The following is a 17,612-nucleotide window of genomic DNA, read 5'->3' as shown; positions in this document are numbered from 1 at the left end:
AAAACCTCCTTACCAAGCTTTGCTTTTGGTAAAGATCCTGCACAGCTATTTGTAATTGCTCTGGCTGGGAGCCAGGTGGGATTTGTGCGTGGTAAAATAGCAAGAAGTGGTAACTCATGTTTTTCCTGTGGGTATCTATTTACCATAAAGTAATTATGGGAAGAGTTAGTGCTCCCGAGCAAGTATTTCCATCGTCAAATTTTATTTATTCACTTTGAAGACTTCAGTAAATAGAAAAATGTCCCCTGCTGGGAATGCCACATCAGCATGTTGGTGGAGAGAAAGAACCTAAGCCCGGGTTCCTCACTGCTCTGAAGCAAGGCTGGGCTGGAGCAGATCCACAAGCAGAATAGAGCCAGGGAAAGTGCTATCTGAGAGTAGGAGGCACGGTGAGGCTCAGGAGGGTGAATGGAATAGTGAGCATCGCTGGGGAGTTGCAGGGTGGCCAGGAGAAGGGCTTTAAAGGCAGGTCCTGAGCTCTCACAGACCTGCTCAGGAGTGAAACAGCCACTGAGAAGAGACCAAAGAAGTCTGATGTTACTGAAGCTCAGGGCTGGGGTAAGAGGAAAGCAAAGAAATGAGCTGGCTGCTTCTGTTCTTTGGTGATGGACACAGGAGATTTCCCTGAGAAGTGATGGCTGCCATCCCAGGAGGTGTTCAAAGCCAGGCTGGATGAGTCTTTGAGCAACTGGATCCAGTGGGAGGTGTCCCTACTCATGGCAGGGGGTGGGACTGGGTGGGCTTTCAGATCCCTTCCAACCCAAACCATTCCAGGATTCCTTGATTCTATGTTTTAAAGTTAATTCCACTTCAGAGTTTACAGACCTTTGAATTATGATAGCGATCTGAGGGGAATTGCCTTACACTGGGAATAGGCACGGGCAAAGCAACGATGTGTCCTGGTGGAGGAGAACCCCCAAAGAAAGTTGTTAAAATAATCTGAAGCCAGGATCGAGTAACAGGAGATTCCTGCTTCATTGTTCTGCCTCATGACTTGGAATTTGACCTGAGCAGGGAGAATGGAGTAGGGAGAGAACGAGAAAGAGGTTTCCGAGGATATTCCATCATAGAGTCATGGAATGGTTTGGGTTGGAATGGACCTTAAAGCCTATCCAGTTCCACCCCTGCCATGGGCAGGGACACCTCCCACTGGATCAGGGGCTCAAGGCCCATCCAACCTGGCCTTGAACCCCTCCAGGGATGGGGCAGCCACCACTGCTCTGGGCAACCTGGGCCAGGGCCTCCCAGCTTTCTTGTAGCCCCTTTCAGGTACTGGAAGATCACTATAAAATCTTGGAGCCTTCTCTTCTCTGACCTGAACAAGCCCAACTCTCTCAGCCTGTTTAGCCCTGATCCAGCCAATTGTGGCAGCTAAAATCAAGCAGTTGGGGTCCCAGCCAGCCCCAGGGAAAGGGGAAAGAGAACTGGGAGGAAAAAGACTTGCAGGTTGGAAACTAAACTAAAACAGCTTTAATAAAATAATAGTAATAATGATAGAAAGAAATTAGATACAAATACATGAGGCCATGCCCCCACCCCTGGATGACTCTGTCCCTGTAGAAGCTGCAGAGCAGACACAAGGGAACGGGTCCAAGGCTGGAGGCCGCTGGGCTCAGGGTCTGGATTCAGGAACACACGGATCCGGGATCAGGGGCAAACAGATGGACGAGGTCCTCACTGGACACTGGCCATTGCGGAAGAGAGTGAGACCCTCATGATCTCAGTTTCTACCGAGTGCAGGATCTATGGGTTGGAATCCCCTGTTGGTCAGTTTAGGGTCACCTCTCCTGTCCGCTCCCCCCTGCAGCTGTGGCCTTTTCCACCTCTTTCCCTTACGGCTCCACCAGCTCCAGGGTGGCCTGAAAACATGCAGTGAACTTTCAGAAAATGAAGTTACTTGGATGAGAGTGAGCTGAAGTCAGAAACTGGTTCTGCTTCAGCTCAAACCAGAAGAGACAGTAATCCTTCAGGCAGCCTCATAGCATAGTAGAAAGGCGTATTTCCCTCATGCAGACTTTCATGCTTCAAGATACAAAGTAAAATGAGTCTTGATGAGTGTCATGGATGGGTTATGGAGGTGTTGGCAACTGTCTAAACCTCCTTAGGCTGGAGAGACTGAGGAATTGTGTTGGGTCATGTGAGGACTAGGGAACCTCAGTAGCAGCGCAGGTCACCTAGCAAGTGGGAAGCAATGGGAGCCCTTGCTCTCTTAAACTGAGGAGCACAATTTGCCGCCTGCCACAGTGACACTTTGTTCGTATGTGTGTGACATCGTAACGAAAGGTGGATAGATAAATGCTACTCCAGAATACACTGGGAAGATAAGGGTTGCCAGTTTGTCTTCAATGCGCTATGTTATTGGATGTAGACAAAGCATCTACTGTGATAACTAACACACCACTCTGCGCTCTGAAAGAGCTTGGCCCATTTCCCCATCCTCATTCATCTTCAGCCTTGCCAAGTGCTGGAATGCTCCCAGAAAATATCTCCAGCCTGCCATCGTGGGACCAAGAGGTGTGAGAAATCTGGAAGCATATCAAAACTGAGTGGCTTATGTATGCAGAATGAGTCCTAGGTCCTTCGCTGATCCCTGGGATGAATCATATCCAGCAGCTCTGGGGCCAGGTTGGAATTCAGAAGATGCCTCTGCAGCAACAGTGAGAAAGGGGTTTCAGGGAGAAGCACAGACCCTCGAGACAGACTTCGCTGAAGAAATTATATCCTAAAAAGCTGATCAAGTCCCCTTAGTCTGCTTGTTACAGAGTTGTGGGTTTGTTTTTTCTGGATGGCGTGTAATCATTTCTCTCTCCAAACAAAGGTTATTTTAATAGGGTCAGCCTGACTGCACAGCTCATTAGAGACATAAATGTGTGCTATTCCCTGGACAAGCAGTGGAAGGGAAAGCAAGGTGCAGGTGAGTGCACCCTCATCTTGACTATTAGCACACCTGGAGCTGCTGTGGGATGTAGTTGTGGAAAATGAATCAGTTGTGGGTTCAAGGCCAGGTTGGATGGGGCCTTCAGCAGTCTGATCCAGTCTGATCCCTCCTTATGGCAGAGGAGGTTGGAATTAGATAATCTTTAAGGTCCCTTCCAACTCAAACCATTCCACGATTCTATGATTCTATGAAAATACAAAGGGGAATCCCACTTGGAAAGTCCCCCAAGCATCAGGCTTTGCCTGTGATGATCTGTGACCCTGCAGACCCTGTGACCCTGCAGATTGTGAGCTGATCTGTGACCCTGCAGACCAGCAGCACCGACTGAAGTCCCTGCTGACTGGGGTGGAAGGACAGGACCCCTTCGCTGATGCAGCTGTGGCTGATCAAGCACTAAAAGCTGGTTTTCCAGGACAGCATTTAAGCAGCTGCATTTGAACACTGATGAGTGATGGATTCAGTGCTGGTGCCGAGCGTTACCGTCTCAGAGCTGTATAGTGGTGCTCCTTTTTCTAACTCCTGCTGTGCCTTCAAGCATCTGGGGGACCGCGTGCCTCGCAGTTCCCTCGGCCAGTCAGAAGCAATGTTATTGTGGAGTGTTACACCTTCTTCAGGAAACCTCAACTTCTGTCCGGGCTTTTGCCTTCTCCAGCCAAGAAACACTGATGTCCATGTTCTGGTCAGCTACTGAAGTGGAATCTGGTAGCGATTCCAGATCTGGTGTCAGATTCACTGAAGAAGAATGTTGTGTGTGTGTGTAGCCTTTATTCTCTGCCACAGGGAGTGTCTTGTGCCCTGTGAAGCGGAGCGGCTGCCAGCAGACAGCTTATCTGTTAGGTGGCTCTGCAAGTTGAGTCAGGGTTGTATGAGGGATGTCCAACAGTGTTTTAAAAAGTGTCTCAACCTCTTGCTTAAAATTTGTTGGAAATCCTCTCCCTTGAGATCTGGCTCTGCAAGCAGGGTTCGCTCTTCACCTCTGCTAGGTCCCTTCTCTCTTTGGTGGCAGCGTGTGCAGTTTGGAGATGTGATGACTTCATCTGGTGAAGATGAATGACTTCCCTCGGGGGCTGCCTGACAGAAATTGGAGGAATCCCAACCCAGGAAATGTGTTTGGATCTCTGTATTGTTGAGCACGATCAGGACCATCCTGTATTCTGGGTAGACGAGATCTTGGGTGTTCTTTGCCCGGGAGCTGCTTGGAACTTAAAAGCAGCAGTCACTGCAAGAAGCTGCCTGTCTGTGTGAAAACGAGTCGTGGTGCTGGGGAACTCACAGCAGTGCTAATCACAGCATGAGAGGCTAATTTCAGTTTGAAGGAGCTGTGGAGGTCTTTTCTCTGTTCTCCTGCTCAAAGCAGGGACAACTTAGTTAGACAAGGTATTTCAGGGTCCTGGCTGCTTCCACAGCCTATCTGGACCCCTTGCAGTCTTTAGTCACTCTCACTGTCACCTTCTTGTTCCTTTAGCTCTGGCTGGAATATCTGGGAGGATCTAACTCTGAGCCTCCATGATAAAATTTGAAGAGAGTGATTGTATTCAGCCTGCCCTGGGCTGAAAAAGCCCTGCTTGCTCAGCCTTTCCTTCTAGGGCTTCATAAGCACTCCAACACAGTAACCATCTCAGTGGCTCTTCACTGAACTCTCTCCTGTTTTTCAGCATCTCTTTTCCACTGGGGTGCCAAAACGAGGCCCTGTGTCCAGGTTTGGTCTTCCAAGTGCAGAACAGAGGGGAGTGAGAACCTCCCTCAGCTGAAACTATACACTCGCTGCATCCAAAACAGTGCGACCAGCAGGGTGAGGGAGGGGATTCTGCCCCTCTGCCCCACTCTGGTGAGACCCCACCTGGTGCCCTGCATCCAGTTCTAGAGTCAGCAGCTCAGGAAGGACATGGAACTGTTGGAGTGGGTCCAGAGGAAGCCAGAGAGATGATCTGAGGGCTGGAGCACCTCCCATATGAGAACAGACTGAGAGAGAGTAAAGGTTGTCCAGCCTGGAGAAGAGAAGGCTTCAAGGAGACTTTCGAGCAGCTTCCAGCACTGAAAGGGGCTCCAGGAAAGCTGGGGAGAGGCTCTTGATCAGGGACTGCAGGGAGTGAACGGTTTTCAGCTGAAAGAGGGGATATTGAGATGAGATCTTAGGGAGAAATGTTTTGCTGTGAGGGTGGGGAGGCCCTGGCCCAGGTTGCCCAGAGCAGTGGTGGCTGCTCCATCCCTGGAGGTGTTCCAGGCCAGGTTGGATGGGGCTTGGAGCCCCTGATCCAGTGGGAGGTGTCCCTGCCCATGGCAGGGGTGGAACTGGATGGGCTTTGAGTTCCCTTCCAACCCAAACCCATGATTCTACGCTTCTCTGAAACACGGCTGTCCATACAAGCAGCTGAGTAAATTTTAACATGAACTACATGGTTTTTTTCTTCTGGCTGCCATTTGGTAGTGCTTTCTGGAATTCTGAATGAAAAATTGCTTTAGAGAGATTGTGTGAGCCTCAGAGAGAAAAATGTAGCCTGATGGGTCTTCTCACAGGATATTGTCCTAGCTACTCATCATGTTAACAGCGTCATTCAGGTTGCCCAGGAACAATAAGCTCCTTGTGAGAAGCTTCAGGACAGCGGGCAAGTTGGCTCTAAGAGTTGCCTTTGCCTTGATCTGTTCAAGTGATATTGTAAGTTAGACTCCTCTGAATTGCCTTTTGGAAGAGTTGATTGCATGGGGAGACTGGGAAGCCTCACAGAGCTAAAGCTGGGTAGTGTGAACACGCCTCAGGGAGCCACATTGCCAAAGCTTTGTTGAAAGAGAGAAGAAAGACCACTTCCCCACCATTGATGTGGTAATGGCCTCCAGAACACTGCAGTGTAGCTCCAACTGACGCACTGATTGCTATCTGAAAGTCAGTCTTCTGGGATGTGAATGGAGGCTATTTTGTTCTTCAGTTCATAAATTAGAGCATCTGAGTAGCCAGTGCCCGTAAGCAAGAGAGCAGCTCAAGTGGTGAGAAAGTACAGCTTTCTCATGCCGGGCTTTGTGCCTTGGCCACGGATGAGTGGCTGCTGCTCTGACAAAGAATCCTCCTCAACAGCGACTGGGGGGATAGTTGGCATCTTCTGTCCAAGAGCCATCTCTGTAGGCTATCGGGAGGTCAGGAGCCCCCTTCTTCCATAGAACGGGCTGTGACCCCTCTCTGAGCAGGAGCACAGAGTCCTGAAATCGGTCTCATGCAAAAAGGACTTCAGTGGTGTAGTGCTGCATCGTCTCTACATGGAGTGCAAGTGATGCCAACTTTGAAGCAAATCTCAGAAAGGCTGGGAGAGTTGGGGTTGTTCAGTCAGGAGAAGAGAAGGCTCTGGGGAGACCTTAGAGCAGCTCCAGTACTGAAAGGGGCTCCAGGAAAGCTGAGCGGGGGCTCTTAATCAGGGAGGGCAGAGCTAGAACAAGGGGGAACTCTTTTCAGCTGAAAGAGGGGTGATTGAGATGAGGTCTTGGGTAGAAATGTTTTGCTGTGAGGGTGGAGAGGCCCTGGCCCAGGTTGCCCAGAGTAGTGGTGGCTGCTGGTGTTCAAGGCCAGGTTGGATGGGGCTCGGAGCCCCTGATCTGGTGGGATGTTTGGAACTGGATGGGTTTTGTAGTCCTTTCCGACCCAAACCATTCCATGATTCTGTGAAATAAAATAAACTAACACTGGAACTAGCTGAGTCGTATGTTCGAGGGAATCTTTAAACCAAGATGCCAGCATGGTATCTGCAGCAGCACGCCCAGTTGAGAAGTGCTGTTGATGTCCTCCACTACCTACAGTAAGTTTGTCCTTTCAAAGCCCAGGTTTCTTTTGCCCCTTTTAAAATTGCTGGCTCAGAAAGATTATACTTGACATTTTCTACACTAACAGGAATTTTTTTGTTGATTCTGGAAACACTTGAGAACAGAGGAAACTGGCCAAGGCATTCAGAAGTTAAATGAAAATCTGACTCTGCAAATAGTGAGTGTCAACGGTGAAAAACTATGCTCTCGGTAAAAGGTACTGACTGAGAGCAGAGAATTGTGTCGGCCAGAAATGCAACTTAACCTATACAAAGAAAAATGATCCAGGGTTGGCTAGGGTGGAATCCAAACAGGTATTGCATATTGGGATCCAAAATCATCGGTACCGATGGAGGAATTGCTGATGTTATGGGTCAAGACCAGGACATTCCTGCACTCGCCCCGCACTGGCTGTTGTGAGCTCTGCAAAGCACTTGGCTGGGTAAGAACAGGATTTACGGGTAGGTAATCAGCAACTGTCATTTTAGAAAGCTTTAATCATGGGTGATTGTTGGTGTCAGGAGTATTTGTGCATGCCTCTGCATTAAAGAACGTATGATATGTCTAGAATTCAGAGAGATGTAAACAAGCCTGTGGTACGCAGCATCTTCTCCCGCATGGAGGTGTCCAGGGATTGTGGAGCAACCATGCCAGGTTCTTCTTGACATGGATTCATTTGCTGAAAACAAAACACATGAAATGTCACCCCTAGTGAAATATTTCTCTCTACATCTGTGCCCACATCTTCTGGGGCCAAGGTTTCCACATTCTTGCGGCTTGCAAAGCTGTTGCACTGGCAGCCTTTCCCCTTTACAGCAATGTTTGGTTTGTTCAGTAAAAAAGAAACGAAGCTGTTTTGCGTTTCAGCACGTAAGATGTAATATCTCTGGAGAGATTAACCTTCCTTCCAGAGCTGATTTTGTGGTTGAAAGCATAAATCTATTATCATTAAAATAAAAAAAAAACCACCCAAACCTCATTATTTCCAGAAATAAAGCTGACATAATGAGATTTATTCAAAATTAACTCAGGGCAAACTGAAGAGGGATCCAGGCCTGAAGACTTTGTGTTCTAAAAAAAGGCAGAAAGACAATAGGATGGACACTGGGGGAGCCGGGAGAGGGAATTCCTCTGCGATGTTAATAAGAAAATATGTTCTTTAGGCAAAGGACTCAGAGAAGCATCTTGGCAAACGAGGCAGAAGGAGCTCTTAACCCCTCTTTGCATGTGAGGTGCTTCGCTGAGCTCTGTTGTGTGAGGCAGAGATATGGGAGATCACAAAGTGTCTGGACTGGTGTGGCCAGGAGGAAGTATAGAGGGCAAGAAGCATTATCATCATATAATGCTTTAGATCAGAAGGGACCTCAAAGCCCATCCAGTCACTTCCCCCTGCCGTGGGCAGGGACACATCCCACCGGATCAGGGGCTCCAAGCCCCATCCAACCTGGCCTTGAACCCCTCCAGGGATGGGGCAGCCACCACTGCTCTGGGCAACCTGGGCCAGGGCCTCCCCACCTTCATCATGAAGAGTTTATTCCTAATGTCTTGTCTACATCTTCCCCCCTCCAATTTAAATCTATTCCCCCCTCGTCCTGTCACTCCATGCCCTTGCAAGAAGTCTCTTCCCAGCTTTCTTGTAGCCCCCTTCAGGTACTGGAAGGCCACTCCTTTCCTGCTCTGCTCCTTCCCTCTGTTCTCTCTCCTGCTTCCCTCTCCTGTGTGAGCCTCGGTCAGCTCCTGGATGCCCATCCGTCTGCCAACAGCTCCTTGCTGTGCCACTAGCCTCTTAAGAGCAGCAGGATAAATATTCCTCCCCATATCCAAGAGTAAATGTGGTTTGGCATTTGGTGGAGTCCCAGGGTTGCAGGCGTAGCGCTGAGGCAGTAGATGTTGTGAGCAGGCTGGCTGCTGCTCCGCGCTACCTGAGATGCCAGATTTTTTCCGTGCCTTTTAATCATGGAATCATGGAATAGTTTGGATCAGAAGGGACCTTAGAGATCATCCAGTTCCAACCCCCCTGCCATGGGCAGGGACACCTCCCACTGGATCAGGGGGCTCAAAGCCCATTCCAACCATCTTACGAGTCTCTGCCCCCTCTGCTCCTCTTTGGAGTGGGTCATTCTTCTTTTCCTGTTTTGCTTTCTTTTTTCCTTCCCTTTTCCCTTGGGGCCTTCAACAGGTTTGTGTCCTGATCTCTGTGCAGGGTGTCTGCTTTGAAGACGACTTCTCACCTTTTAGTTCCTGAAGGAATGTGAGGAATGAGGCCCCGTGGCCCCAACCTCCCACCCGGCCGGGCTGTGTTTGTACACACAGAGAAGGAGCAAAGTGCCTGTGGTCGCTGCTTGGGCAGTGAGGGAGAGAAGGCAGAAGGTGGGGATGTTATCTGAGCGTGTACGAGTGCGTTAACGAGCACATCGCTCCTCTGGAAAATGCATGTCAGCAGTACCAGCAGCAGAGTAGCCGTGTAGCTGCACCTCCTGATCCACGTGGAGAGTTTCAGCTCCTGATCCACATGGAGAGTTTCAGCTTGGTTTAGCAATTAAGTTTTCTTGACAGCATAAACTTCTACAGCAGATCCTGAGTAAATCAGTCTGACGAGAAGCATGAGCTGCTGCTCTGGCTGCCCGGACTCTTGGGTATCTGGAAGTGCAGGTGGGTTAGCTGGGCAGGAGGAGGCGATTGTTCCCATCCCCGTGTAGCTATTGACTGTCAGTGCCACCGGGTTTGTATTTTCTCTTACAACTATGTCTACCAAGAGGATGAGCAAGACAAAAGAGCTGTGGTGAGTGCAGCAGTCGTGGTGGAGACCGTCCCAGCCCTGCGTCTCTGCCCTGTCTATCACCACTTGCTGGTGCCAGGGTGGGCAGCGTGCTGTGCTCCAGCCTCTGCCTCCCTGCTGGGGACCTGGGCTGAACCCCCAGGCTCTGGGAGTTGGTGCTTGTGCTCCCAGGCTCTGTGGGTGCCGAGGCACGGCCACACATTGGCTTCCACCAGAAAACAGCTGGGAATGGGGTATGGCCTAAGCTGCCCTCCCTATCTGCAGGTGCTCCTACAGCAGCACTTGATGTCCTTGTGTTTGTCCATATGGCTGAAGAAATGATCTAGTTTTCACATCCACAGAGGCCTTGAATAGACACAAAGGGAGGAATTTCTTGCACCCAAGCCTATTTCTTTGCAGCTGGAGCAACTGCTCCAGTTTCTTCTTATGATCGATACAGATCCTGCACTCGGACCACAACAACCCTGTGCAGCGCTCCAGGCTTGCGGAAGTGTGGCTGGAAAGCTGCCTGGTGGAAAAGGAACTGGGGTTGCTTGTTGACAGTGGCTGAACATGAGCCAGCAGTGGTCCAGGTGGCTGAGAAAGCCAACACCATCCTGGCTTGGATCAGTCGTGGTGTGGCCAGCAGGAGCAGGGAAGGGACCATCCCCCCCACACTCAGCACTGGTGAGGCCGCACCTTGAATCCTGGGTTCAGTTTTGGGCCCCTCACTACAAGAAGGACATTGAGGGGCTGGAGAGCATCCAGAGAAGGGAATGGAGCTGGGGAAGGGGCTGGAGGGCAGGGGATCTGGGATCAGCTGAGGGACCTGAGGCTGTTTAGTCTGGAGAAAAGGAGGCTGAGGGGAAACGTCATCACTCTCTGCAGCTCCTGGAAAGGAGGTTGTGGTGACGTAGGTGCTGGGCTCTGCTCCCAGGTAACAGGTGATAGAATGAGAGGAAATGGCCTCAAGTTGCGCTAGGGAAGGTTTAGGTTGGATATTGGGGAAAATTCTTTACTGACAGAGTGGTGAAGCCCTGGCAGAAGCTGCCCAGGGCAGCAGGGGAGTCTCCATCCCTGGAGCAGTTCAAAAACCATGTGGCTGTGGCACTTGGGGACGTGGTTCAGTCGGCACAATGGGGTTGGGCTGACAGTTGTCTGGGAGGAGCTTAGAGGTCTTTTCCAACCTCAATATTTCTATGATTCTTTGATTCACTGATGACGTAAGACAGAGAATTCAAGCTCTGCCTGGTGCAGGGTGGCAGCACGCACAGCCTGGCCCCCACCCACAGTGCCAGCTGGGTCCATGCTACTCACACGGGACGTCTGTCCTCAGAGTGCACTGTTGAGTGTTGCTGCAGGAGGGTCCTGGTGCCCCTCCTTTCCCAGCGGTGTGTGTGGATGGGCTGGCTGTAGGCTCAGCAGGGAGCCTTCTCCTCACTGTGGACACCAAAGTCTGTCACTTGGGAAAGCTTTGCTGATGTGCCCTACCTGTATCCCGTGTAGGACTGGCAGTCCCAGTTACAAGTGCAAATAATTACTGTATTACTAAGCCATCGTCTTGCCTCTCCCAGGACATCAAGAATCACTTCAGGGCCATGTAAAGGCCCCAGGTGAGGCTAAAACATCCAGACTTGGGCCTCTTCTCCCAAGTGACAGGGCTCAGGATGAGAGGGAATGGCCTCAAGCTCTACCAGGGGAGGTTCAGGCTTGATATCAGGAAAAAAAATTTCACAGAAAGGGTCATTGGGCACTGGGAGAGGCTGCCCAGGGAGGGGGTTGAGTCACCTTCCCTGGAGGGGCTTAAGGGACAGGTGGACGAGGTGCTGAGGGACATAGTTTAGTGTTTGATAGGAATGGTTGGACTCGATGATCCAATGGGTCTTTTCCAACATAGTGATTTTGTGATTCTGTGAAACTCTTACCTCTTCCATGATTACCTCCCTAACGAGCCCAAAGCCCTTTGTATCTTGTCAGTCACTGGTTCAAATTTTGCTTAATATAATCGATATCTGAGCAACTAATATGCTGTTCAACCTTCAGGATAAATGGTCTTGTTTTACACTTGTTTCTTTGCTGGACCCGTGATCTTCAGGTAAGGTCTATGCCCCAAACAAATGCAGTTCTGAGTGGCCTGTTGAGGGGACACCAGGGCCCCAGCAGACTCTCAGTTCAAGTATCTGCCCTTCATTTCTTGGCAGAAAGAAGTGCAGCACTCATTGGGTTTGGACAAAATCCCTCCTGCTCCATCCGGCAAGTGTCTAGGACCCTCTGGAGAGGTGGAAACACCCATAATGGAAATGGCACTGACAATTTTCCTTCACTCTTGGTTCCCCTTTCAGAGCACAGTGGGAGAGAATCGATGGCTCCAAGGGCAGCTGATACAGCTGCTGCTCCGTTACTGTGATCTGAACACAGCGGCACAGTGGGCACAGCACTGCAATTTGCCCAAGGAGATGCTGCCGTATAAAGTGGCTGATGAACTTCAAAAGCTTCAGATCCAAGAGAGGTGAGTACTCTGTTTCATGCCTTTTCAATGCAGGTTATTTATCGTACAAGGATCACGTACTTGCCTAAAATAATCTGCTTTCTTGGGAAGAGAGTTTTGCCAACCTTCCTCCATGTACTCAGGTCATGTCTTGGCCGTGTCCATGCTGCATTTGCTTTTCGTAAGGCTGGCAATGTTTGTGGAAGGTCCATTTGAAAATCCTGAGTACTTAGCAGATCATGGAATTGTGGAATTGTTTGGGTTGGAAGGGATCTGAAAGGCCATCCAGTTCCACCCCCTGCCATGGGCAGGGGCACCTCCCACTGGATCAGGTGCTCCAAGCCCCATCCAACCTGGCCTTGAACCCCTCCAGGGATGGGGCAGCCACCACTGCTCTGGGCGACCTGGACCAGGGCCTCCCCACCCTCATGATGAAGAATTTCTTCCTATTGTCTAATCTAAATCTTCCCTCTCCCAATTTAAAGCCATCCCCCCTCATCTTATCACTCCCTGCCCTTGTAAAAAGCCCCTCCCCAGCTTTCCTGGAGCCCCTTTCAGCACTGGAAGCTGCTCTAAGATCTCCCTGCAGCCTTTTCTTCTCCAGACTGAACAACCCTAACTCTCTCAGCTTGTCCTTATAGCAGAGTTGCTCCAGCTTTGTGGCCTCCTCTGGACTCGCTCCAACAGATCCATGTCCTTCTTATGTTGGGGATAATGTATGGGATGCCTCATGTTTTGGAGGGGTATTTGGGCTGTTCCGGCCCATCACCACAAATGCAGTGGTGTGGGTAGGATCAGAAGATGTGTCTGTTTTACTGGGTTAATTTTATACCTATCGAGGTTTTCTAAACACTCAGTGTTCCCCCCGCTGCTGTAATCAGGTTCAATGCTTTTTGGGAGACTTATGGCCAAGAAAGTAATTGCAGAGTTCCTTACGTTTTTCTAATTGTATTTATTTCCTTCCTGCTTTGACAGCTCACAACATCCAGAGCTTTCAGAAGTAATGGGAATTTTTGACATTTGGGGTCAGATCCCAGAAGATTCGCATTAATTGAATTTGGGTTAAAACCAGACTCTGGTGTACAAATTCCCCAAGTGAGCTTAAGAAGCTGCTAGCCCCTAATTAGTCTCTGTCTCGTCGTCTTCCTCTAATGCAATCTCAATAACACCATGCTCTTGTTCCTCTCCTACTTTGGGACCCCCTAGCTGTGTGCTCCCATGTGTTGCTGGAGCTGCCACCTCCTCCCTCCTGAAGCTGCACCCGCCCCAGCTGGGAGTCAGAAGGTTTTTCCATGCGGTTCAATCTCTCCAGACACCAGGGAGTGGGTGACAGGAGTGTGACTTAGCCACAGACTGTGCATCCAGAGAGATAAACCCACCGCTCTGTCCCTCTGCTCTGGGAATGCTGTGCTGTGTGCAGGTGGAGGGAAGGCTGGGATGTGCTCTGCTGTTTGCAAGTTGTGACAGATTGTCATTGTGCCCCAGTTCACCCGTCTATCCACGATAGCTGCTGCAGTAGCTGCTATAAAGCCAACAGAGCCATGGAACATAATAAAACATTCTGTCTGCCTTATTTATTGAGTTAACAAAGCAGTGGGGTCCCAGGGACCCCAGTTCATGCTGAAGGGAGCAAGGCGATACCAGCATATAAATGCTATCAGCTCTGCCACTGGTCACACCACATGCGGTTCCTGAACTCTGCAGGTGAGAATATTCCAGGAGACCTGGGGCTGCACACCTTCATTAAATATTTTACACAAATATTGACTTCCCCAGGCACACAAACCCATGGAAAAGAATGTTTGTACAGCGAAAGCTGTTGTGCTACCAAATTAGTCACGCAGTCCCCTAAACATGAGGTTAGTAAATAGTTTCTCAAATAATAAGCCATCTCAAGTCTCTATGGGAAAGAGACCATCCAGAACTTTGTGATGTGTCCAAAATAGCTGGATATTTTTTATTAGCTTCTTTCCTCCAATTGCATCATCTGGCTGGGAGAGCAGAGCAATGTGCTGACCTTCCAGCCACAGGGCCACGTCAAGAGATTCTGCTGCACTGTGCAAAGAAAATGTGCTGTGTAAGACCCTGTTGTAGGAAAGCACTTAGCTCATCTCTGCAGCATCTTCCAGCATTCCCAGGGCATTAATACCTAGAGAGAGAATTTCTTTGCATGATGCCGTCTGAAACCCAAATGGAGGAGCAGCACAAGCACGGCGCTTGCTCTGGGGATCCAGCTGGCTGCCCTCGCCTCAAGAGAGAAGGGTTTGAAACTTAATTTCTGAACTTTTCTCATTCCCTCCCTGTGCAAATGTTCTTGTGCAACCCATGGGGACGTCTTACAGGGAAGGGGATGGAAGAGAAAGGGCTGGATCACAGAATCACAGAATGACCTGAGTTGAAAGGGATCCAGAAGGATATTCAAGTCCAACTCCTATTGTGGCATAGGACAAACCAAAAATTTACATAGTATGTCCAAGGTCCTTGTCCAAATGCTTCTGGAATATTGTCAGGCTTGGTGCTGTGACTGCTGCCCTGGGAGCTGTTCCAGTGCTCCACCACCCTCTAGGAGAAGAACCTTCTCCTAATGTCCAACCTAACCCTTCCCTGGCGCATCTTCCTGCCATTCCCTCAGTTCCTGGGTAGCACCAAGGAGGTCCCAGAAGCCTTCCCAAGCCACTGCACTGCAGAATGAAGAGGCAGATTCACCGTTCCCAGTGATTCTAGTGAGGAACAGTCAGAGAGGCTCCTTCTGATCCAGCTGATGCTGGGGGCAAGCGTGAAGCTCCTGTTTGGACACGGTGCTGCTCAGAGCTGACTTCTCTGTTATGTTTTACACCATGGGACATAGCAGGCTTCGATGTTAACCTTGAGGGCAAATAGCAGTAAATCCACAATGTGTTAGCTCTGAGTATGGAAACAGCTGTCCAAGTCACATCAGCTCTGGGAAGGAGAGCTGGGCCTCTGACTCCAGCAAGCGGCTTGATTTGGGAGAGGTCTGGGATGCAGTGCCGTTGATGTAGGAATAAAAGGAGAGGATGAGTCGAGATGAAAGAGACTGAGGTGGCAGGGAAAGTGAGGGAAGAGAGGGTAAGAAGAAGAGCTGAATAGCATGGGGAAATAGGAGGCCAGGGTGAAACAAGGGACTTAAGACTTCCTGATGTTTCTCCAGTTTACTCGTGGCTTAAAGCTGTGACATCTGCTTCTGTGCAGGGTAGAGGAGGCCACAAAAGCACTTAACTTTGGAGAGAGTAAGAAGAAGGGCTATTACCAGCTTCCTATTCCACGGGCAAATATTCACTTCCTGCAGACCTGGGAAGAGACACTGCCGTGCTGGGAAAAGGTGCTGCAGGTGAGCGTGGCTCTGGAATTTACAGAATCAAGGAGGAGGAATTCCGAAGCCGGTACACAGGGCCGGGGGTGGGGTGGGGGGGCACCATCATCAAATGTCTCCTTTCCCAAGTCAGGAACAGCTGTTTCCTTTAGACTTGTCTGATATAAGGAACACACTGGGAATTGCTGTGCAAGGGAAGGTCCCACAAGGGTCACTCAGGTGTGCTGTGACAGTTACCAGTCTCTCGCTGTTTGCACACGAGCAGAGACACAGTTGTTGGGAAGGAAATGGGAGGAACCATCCAGGCTGCTTTCAAGCGCAGACAGTCTCTAAATGAAGGTGGCCTTTACCTGTGTTGCAGCCTGGGCAGGTTGTTGGCATCGACATGGAGTGGAAGCCTTCATTCGGCATGGTCAGGAAGCCCCGTATCTCCCTCCTTCAGATCGCTCTGAAGGATGAGGTGTTCCTGCTTGACTTACCGCGGCTCCTCGAGGAAGCGGAGATGGAGGGTCGGAAGGAGGAGCTTCTCCATTTCATCCAGATGCTCTATTCAGATTCAGCCATCACTAAACTAGGTAACACTTGTCTCTTTTCCCTGTCTCAGGTCTTTACACAGATTATTTTGTATCCTTCCTAGATCTTCTTGAGGCTGTCATTCTCTAAATCCAGTTATCACAGAACCAGCTTTCGTAGCCCTGGCTACTCAAACCCTGCCATGCCAGGAAGCAGAGTGACCAGTGTAACTGGTAATGGTAGAAATGTCTCCCCTTTTCGGGTCAGACACAAGATTTCTGATTCAGTCTCCCCCTTCAGACTTGGGATTGTCTTCACTCCGTACTAAACCCTGACTTGCACCCAACCTTTGGTGACCCAGGGAAGTCTGCTATCCAGAACTTTCTGGATTTGCTAGCCCTGCCCCGGGGCCACTGTGCCGAACACCAGAGCTCTCTGGCTTAACCGCTCTTGGTTTTAGATTCTGTTTGGAGGCTTTTGGCAGGAGGTGTTAAACTTGGAGTTCAAGAGCAAACTCCTAATTGCCTTTCACCGACCTAGCAGATTTTACCTAAGCTGATCTTAAACTCAGCGTTTTTCATCCACCTCTTCTTTTCCAATCTTGATCTCAAGCGTATGTCAGAAACAGGAGGGATGGGAGTCTACCTTGGTCAGAACAGTCTTTCTCAGGCTGAGGACAGGCTGGGAGAGTTGGGGTTGTCCAGCCTGGAGAAGAGAAGGCTGCAGGGAGACCTTAGAGCAGCTTCCAGTGCTGAAAGGGGCTGCAGGAAAGCTGGGGAGGGGCTCTTGATCAGGGAGTGCAGGGAGAGTGCAAGGGGGGGAAATGGTTCTCAGCTGAAAGAGAGGAGGGGAGATAGAGATGAGATCTTGGGGAGAAATGTTTTGCTGTGAAGTTGGGGAGGCCCTGGCTCAGGTTGCCCAGGGAAGTGGTGACTGCCCCATCCCTGGAGGTGTTCAAGGCCAGGTTGGATGGGGCTTGGAGCAACCAGATCTAGTGGGAGGTGTCCCTGCCCATGGCAGGGGGTGGAACTAGATGAGCTTTGAGATCCCCTCCAATCCAATCCATTCCGTGATTCCACTTGTGTTTGTACAGATATTGTCAGCATTCTGACTCTGAACTAGAAAAAGCTGCAGTACATTAGCCATGATTGGAGTTTTCCTACCTGTGTGATGTGGGCTTTTGTTTTATCCAGGTTATGGGATGTCTGGAGACCTTAGCAGCCTTGCAGCCACATGTTCGGCTTTGAAAGATGCGGATAAGCAAGCGCAAGGTGTGGTGGACCTACTCATAGTAGACAAACAAGTAAGGATGGATGCATGAAGATATGGCAGATGATGTCTCCTGCTCACAAATAACTGTCATGAATTCACGGCATTGTCTTTTTGTATCCTGGATTGGCAGGGAGATGGCTGAATGAACAAATAGACCCTTTCTGCTTGTGGTTTCAAGGGTAATGTGGTTCTGTAAAGAAAGACAGAAGCATTTTGTTTTTATCAACTAAAACGTTAGAGCTTGATATACTAATAACTTATTTCATAGCCGTAATGAAAGCTATGAGAAAGCAGTTGAAATGGAGATGTGGCTCCATTCAGCCAGGACAGAGTTCCTGAGCACAAGTCACACTGGAATTTGGTAAGAGTCAGTTCCTGTAGAAATGCTGACATTCCAAGATCCTGTAGTACAGATGCAGATATTACGGAGTTAATGATTTGTAGAGAACTCGTAATGTCTGTAGGGCGGCTGCTGGTGGGCGCAGCACAGGAATTTCTGTTCAGCTGAGGTACAGGTGTCTCTGGG

The 17,612-nt window shown here is 49.8% G+C and overlaps 1 protein-coding gene across 8 annotated transcripts in view; it reads left to right on the top strand.

The window, feature by feature from the left end:
• Window positions 1–17,612, top strand: part of EXD3 (exonuclease 3'-5' domain containing 3) — a 302,313-nt gene that overhangs the window by 133,805 nt on the left and 150,896 nt on the right. For all 8 annotated transcript variants that reach the window (XM_069873071.1, XM_069873076.1, XM_069873069.1 and 5 more), the window contains 4 exons: window positions 11,825–11,991; window positions 15,181–15,319; window positions 15,663–15,876; window positions 17,008–17,117. In XM_069873071.1, the coding sequence (XP_069729172.1) occupies window positions 11,825–11,991; window positions 15,181–15,319; window positions 15,663–15,876; window positions 17,008–17,117 (630 nt within the window). The remainder of the gene's footprint in view (window positions 1–11,824; window positions 11,992–15,180; window positions 15,320–15,662; window positions 15,877–17,007; window positions 17,118–17,612) is intronic.

The sequence above is a fragment of the Phaenicophaeus curvirostris genome, chromosome 20, assembly GCF_032191515.1.
Source record: "Phaenicophaeus curvirostris isolate KB17595 chromosome 20, BPBGC_Pcur_1.0, whole genome shotgun sequence".
NCBI classification, from domain to species: Eukaryota; Metazoa; Chordata; class Aves; order Cuculiformes; family Cuculidae; genus Phaenicophaeus; species Phaenicophaeus curvirostris.
Note: the sequence above shows the minus strand (reverse complement) of the source record. Positions and strands in the feature narration are given on the sequence as shown.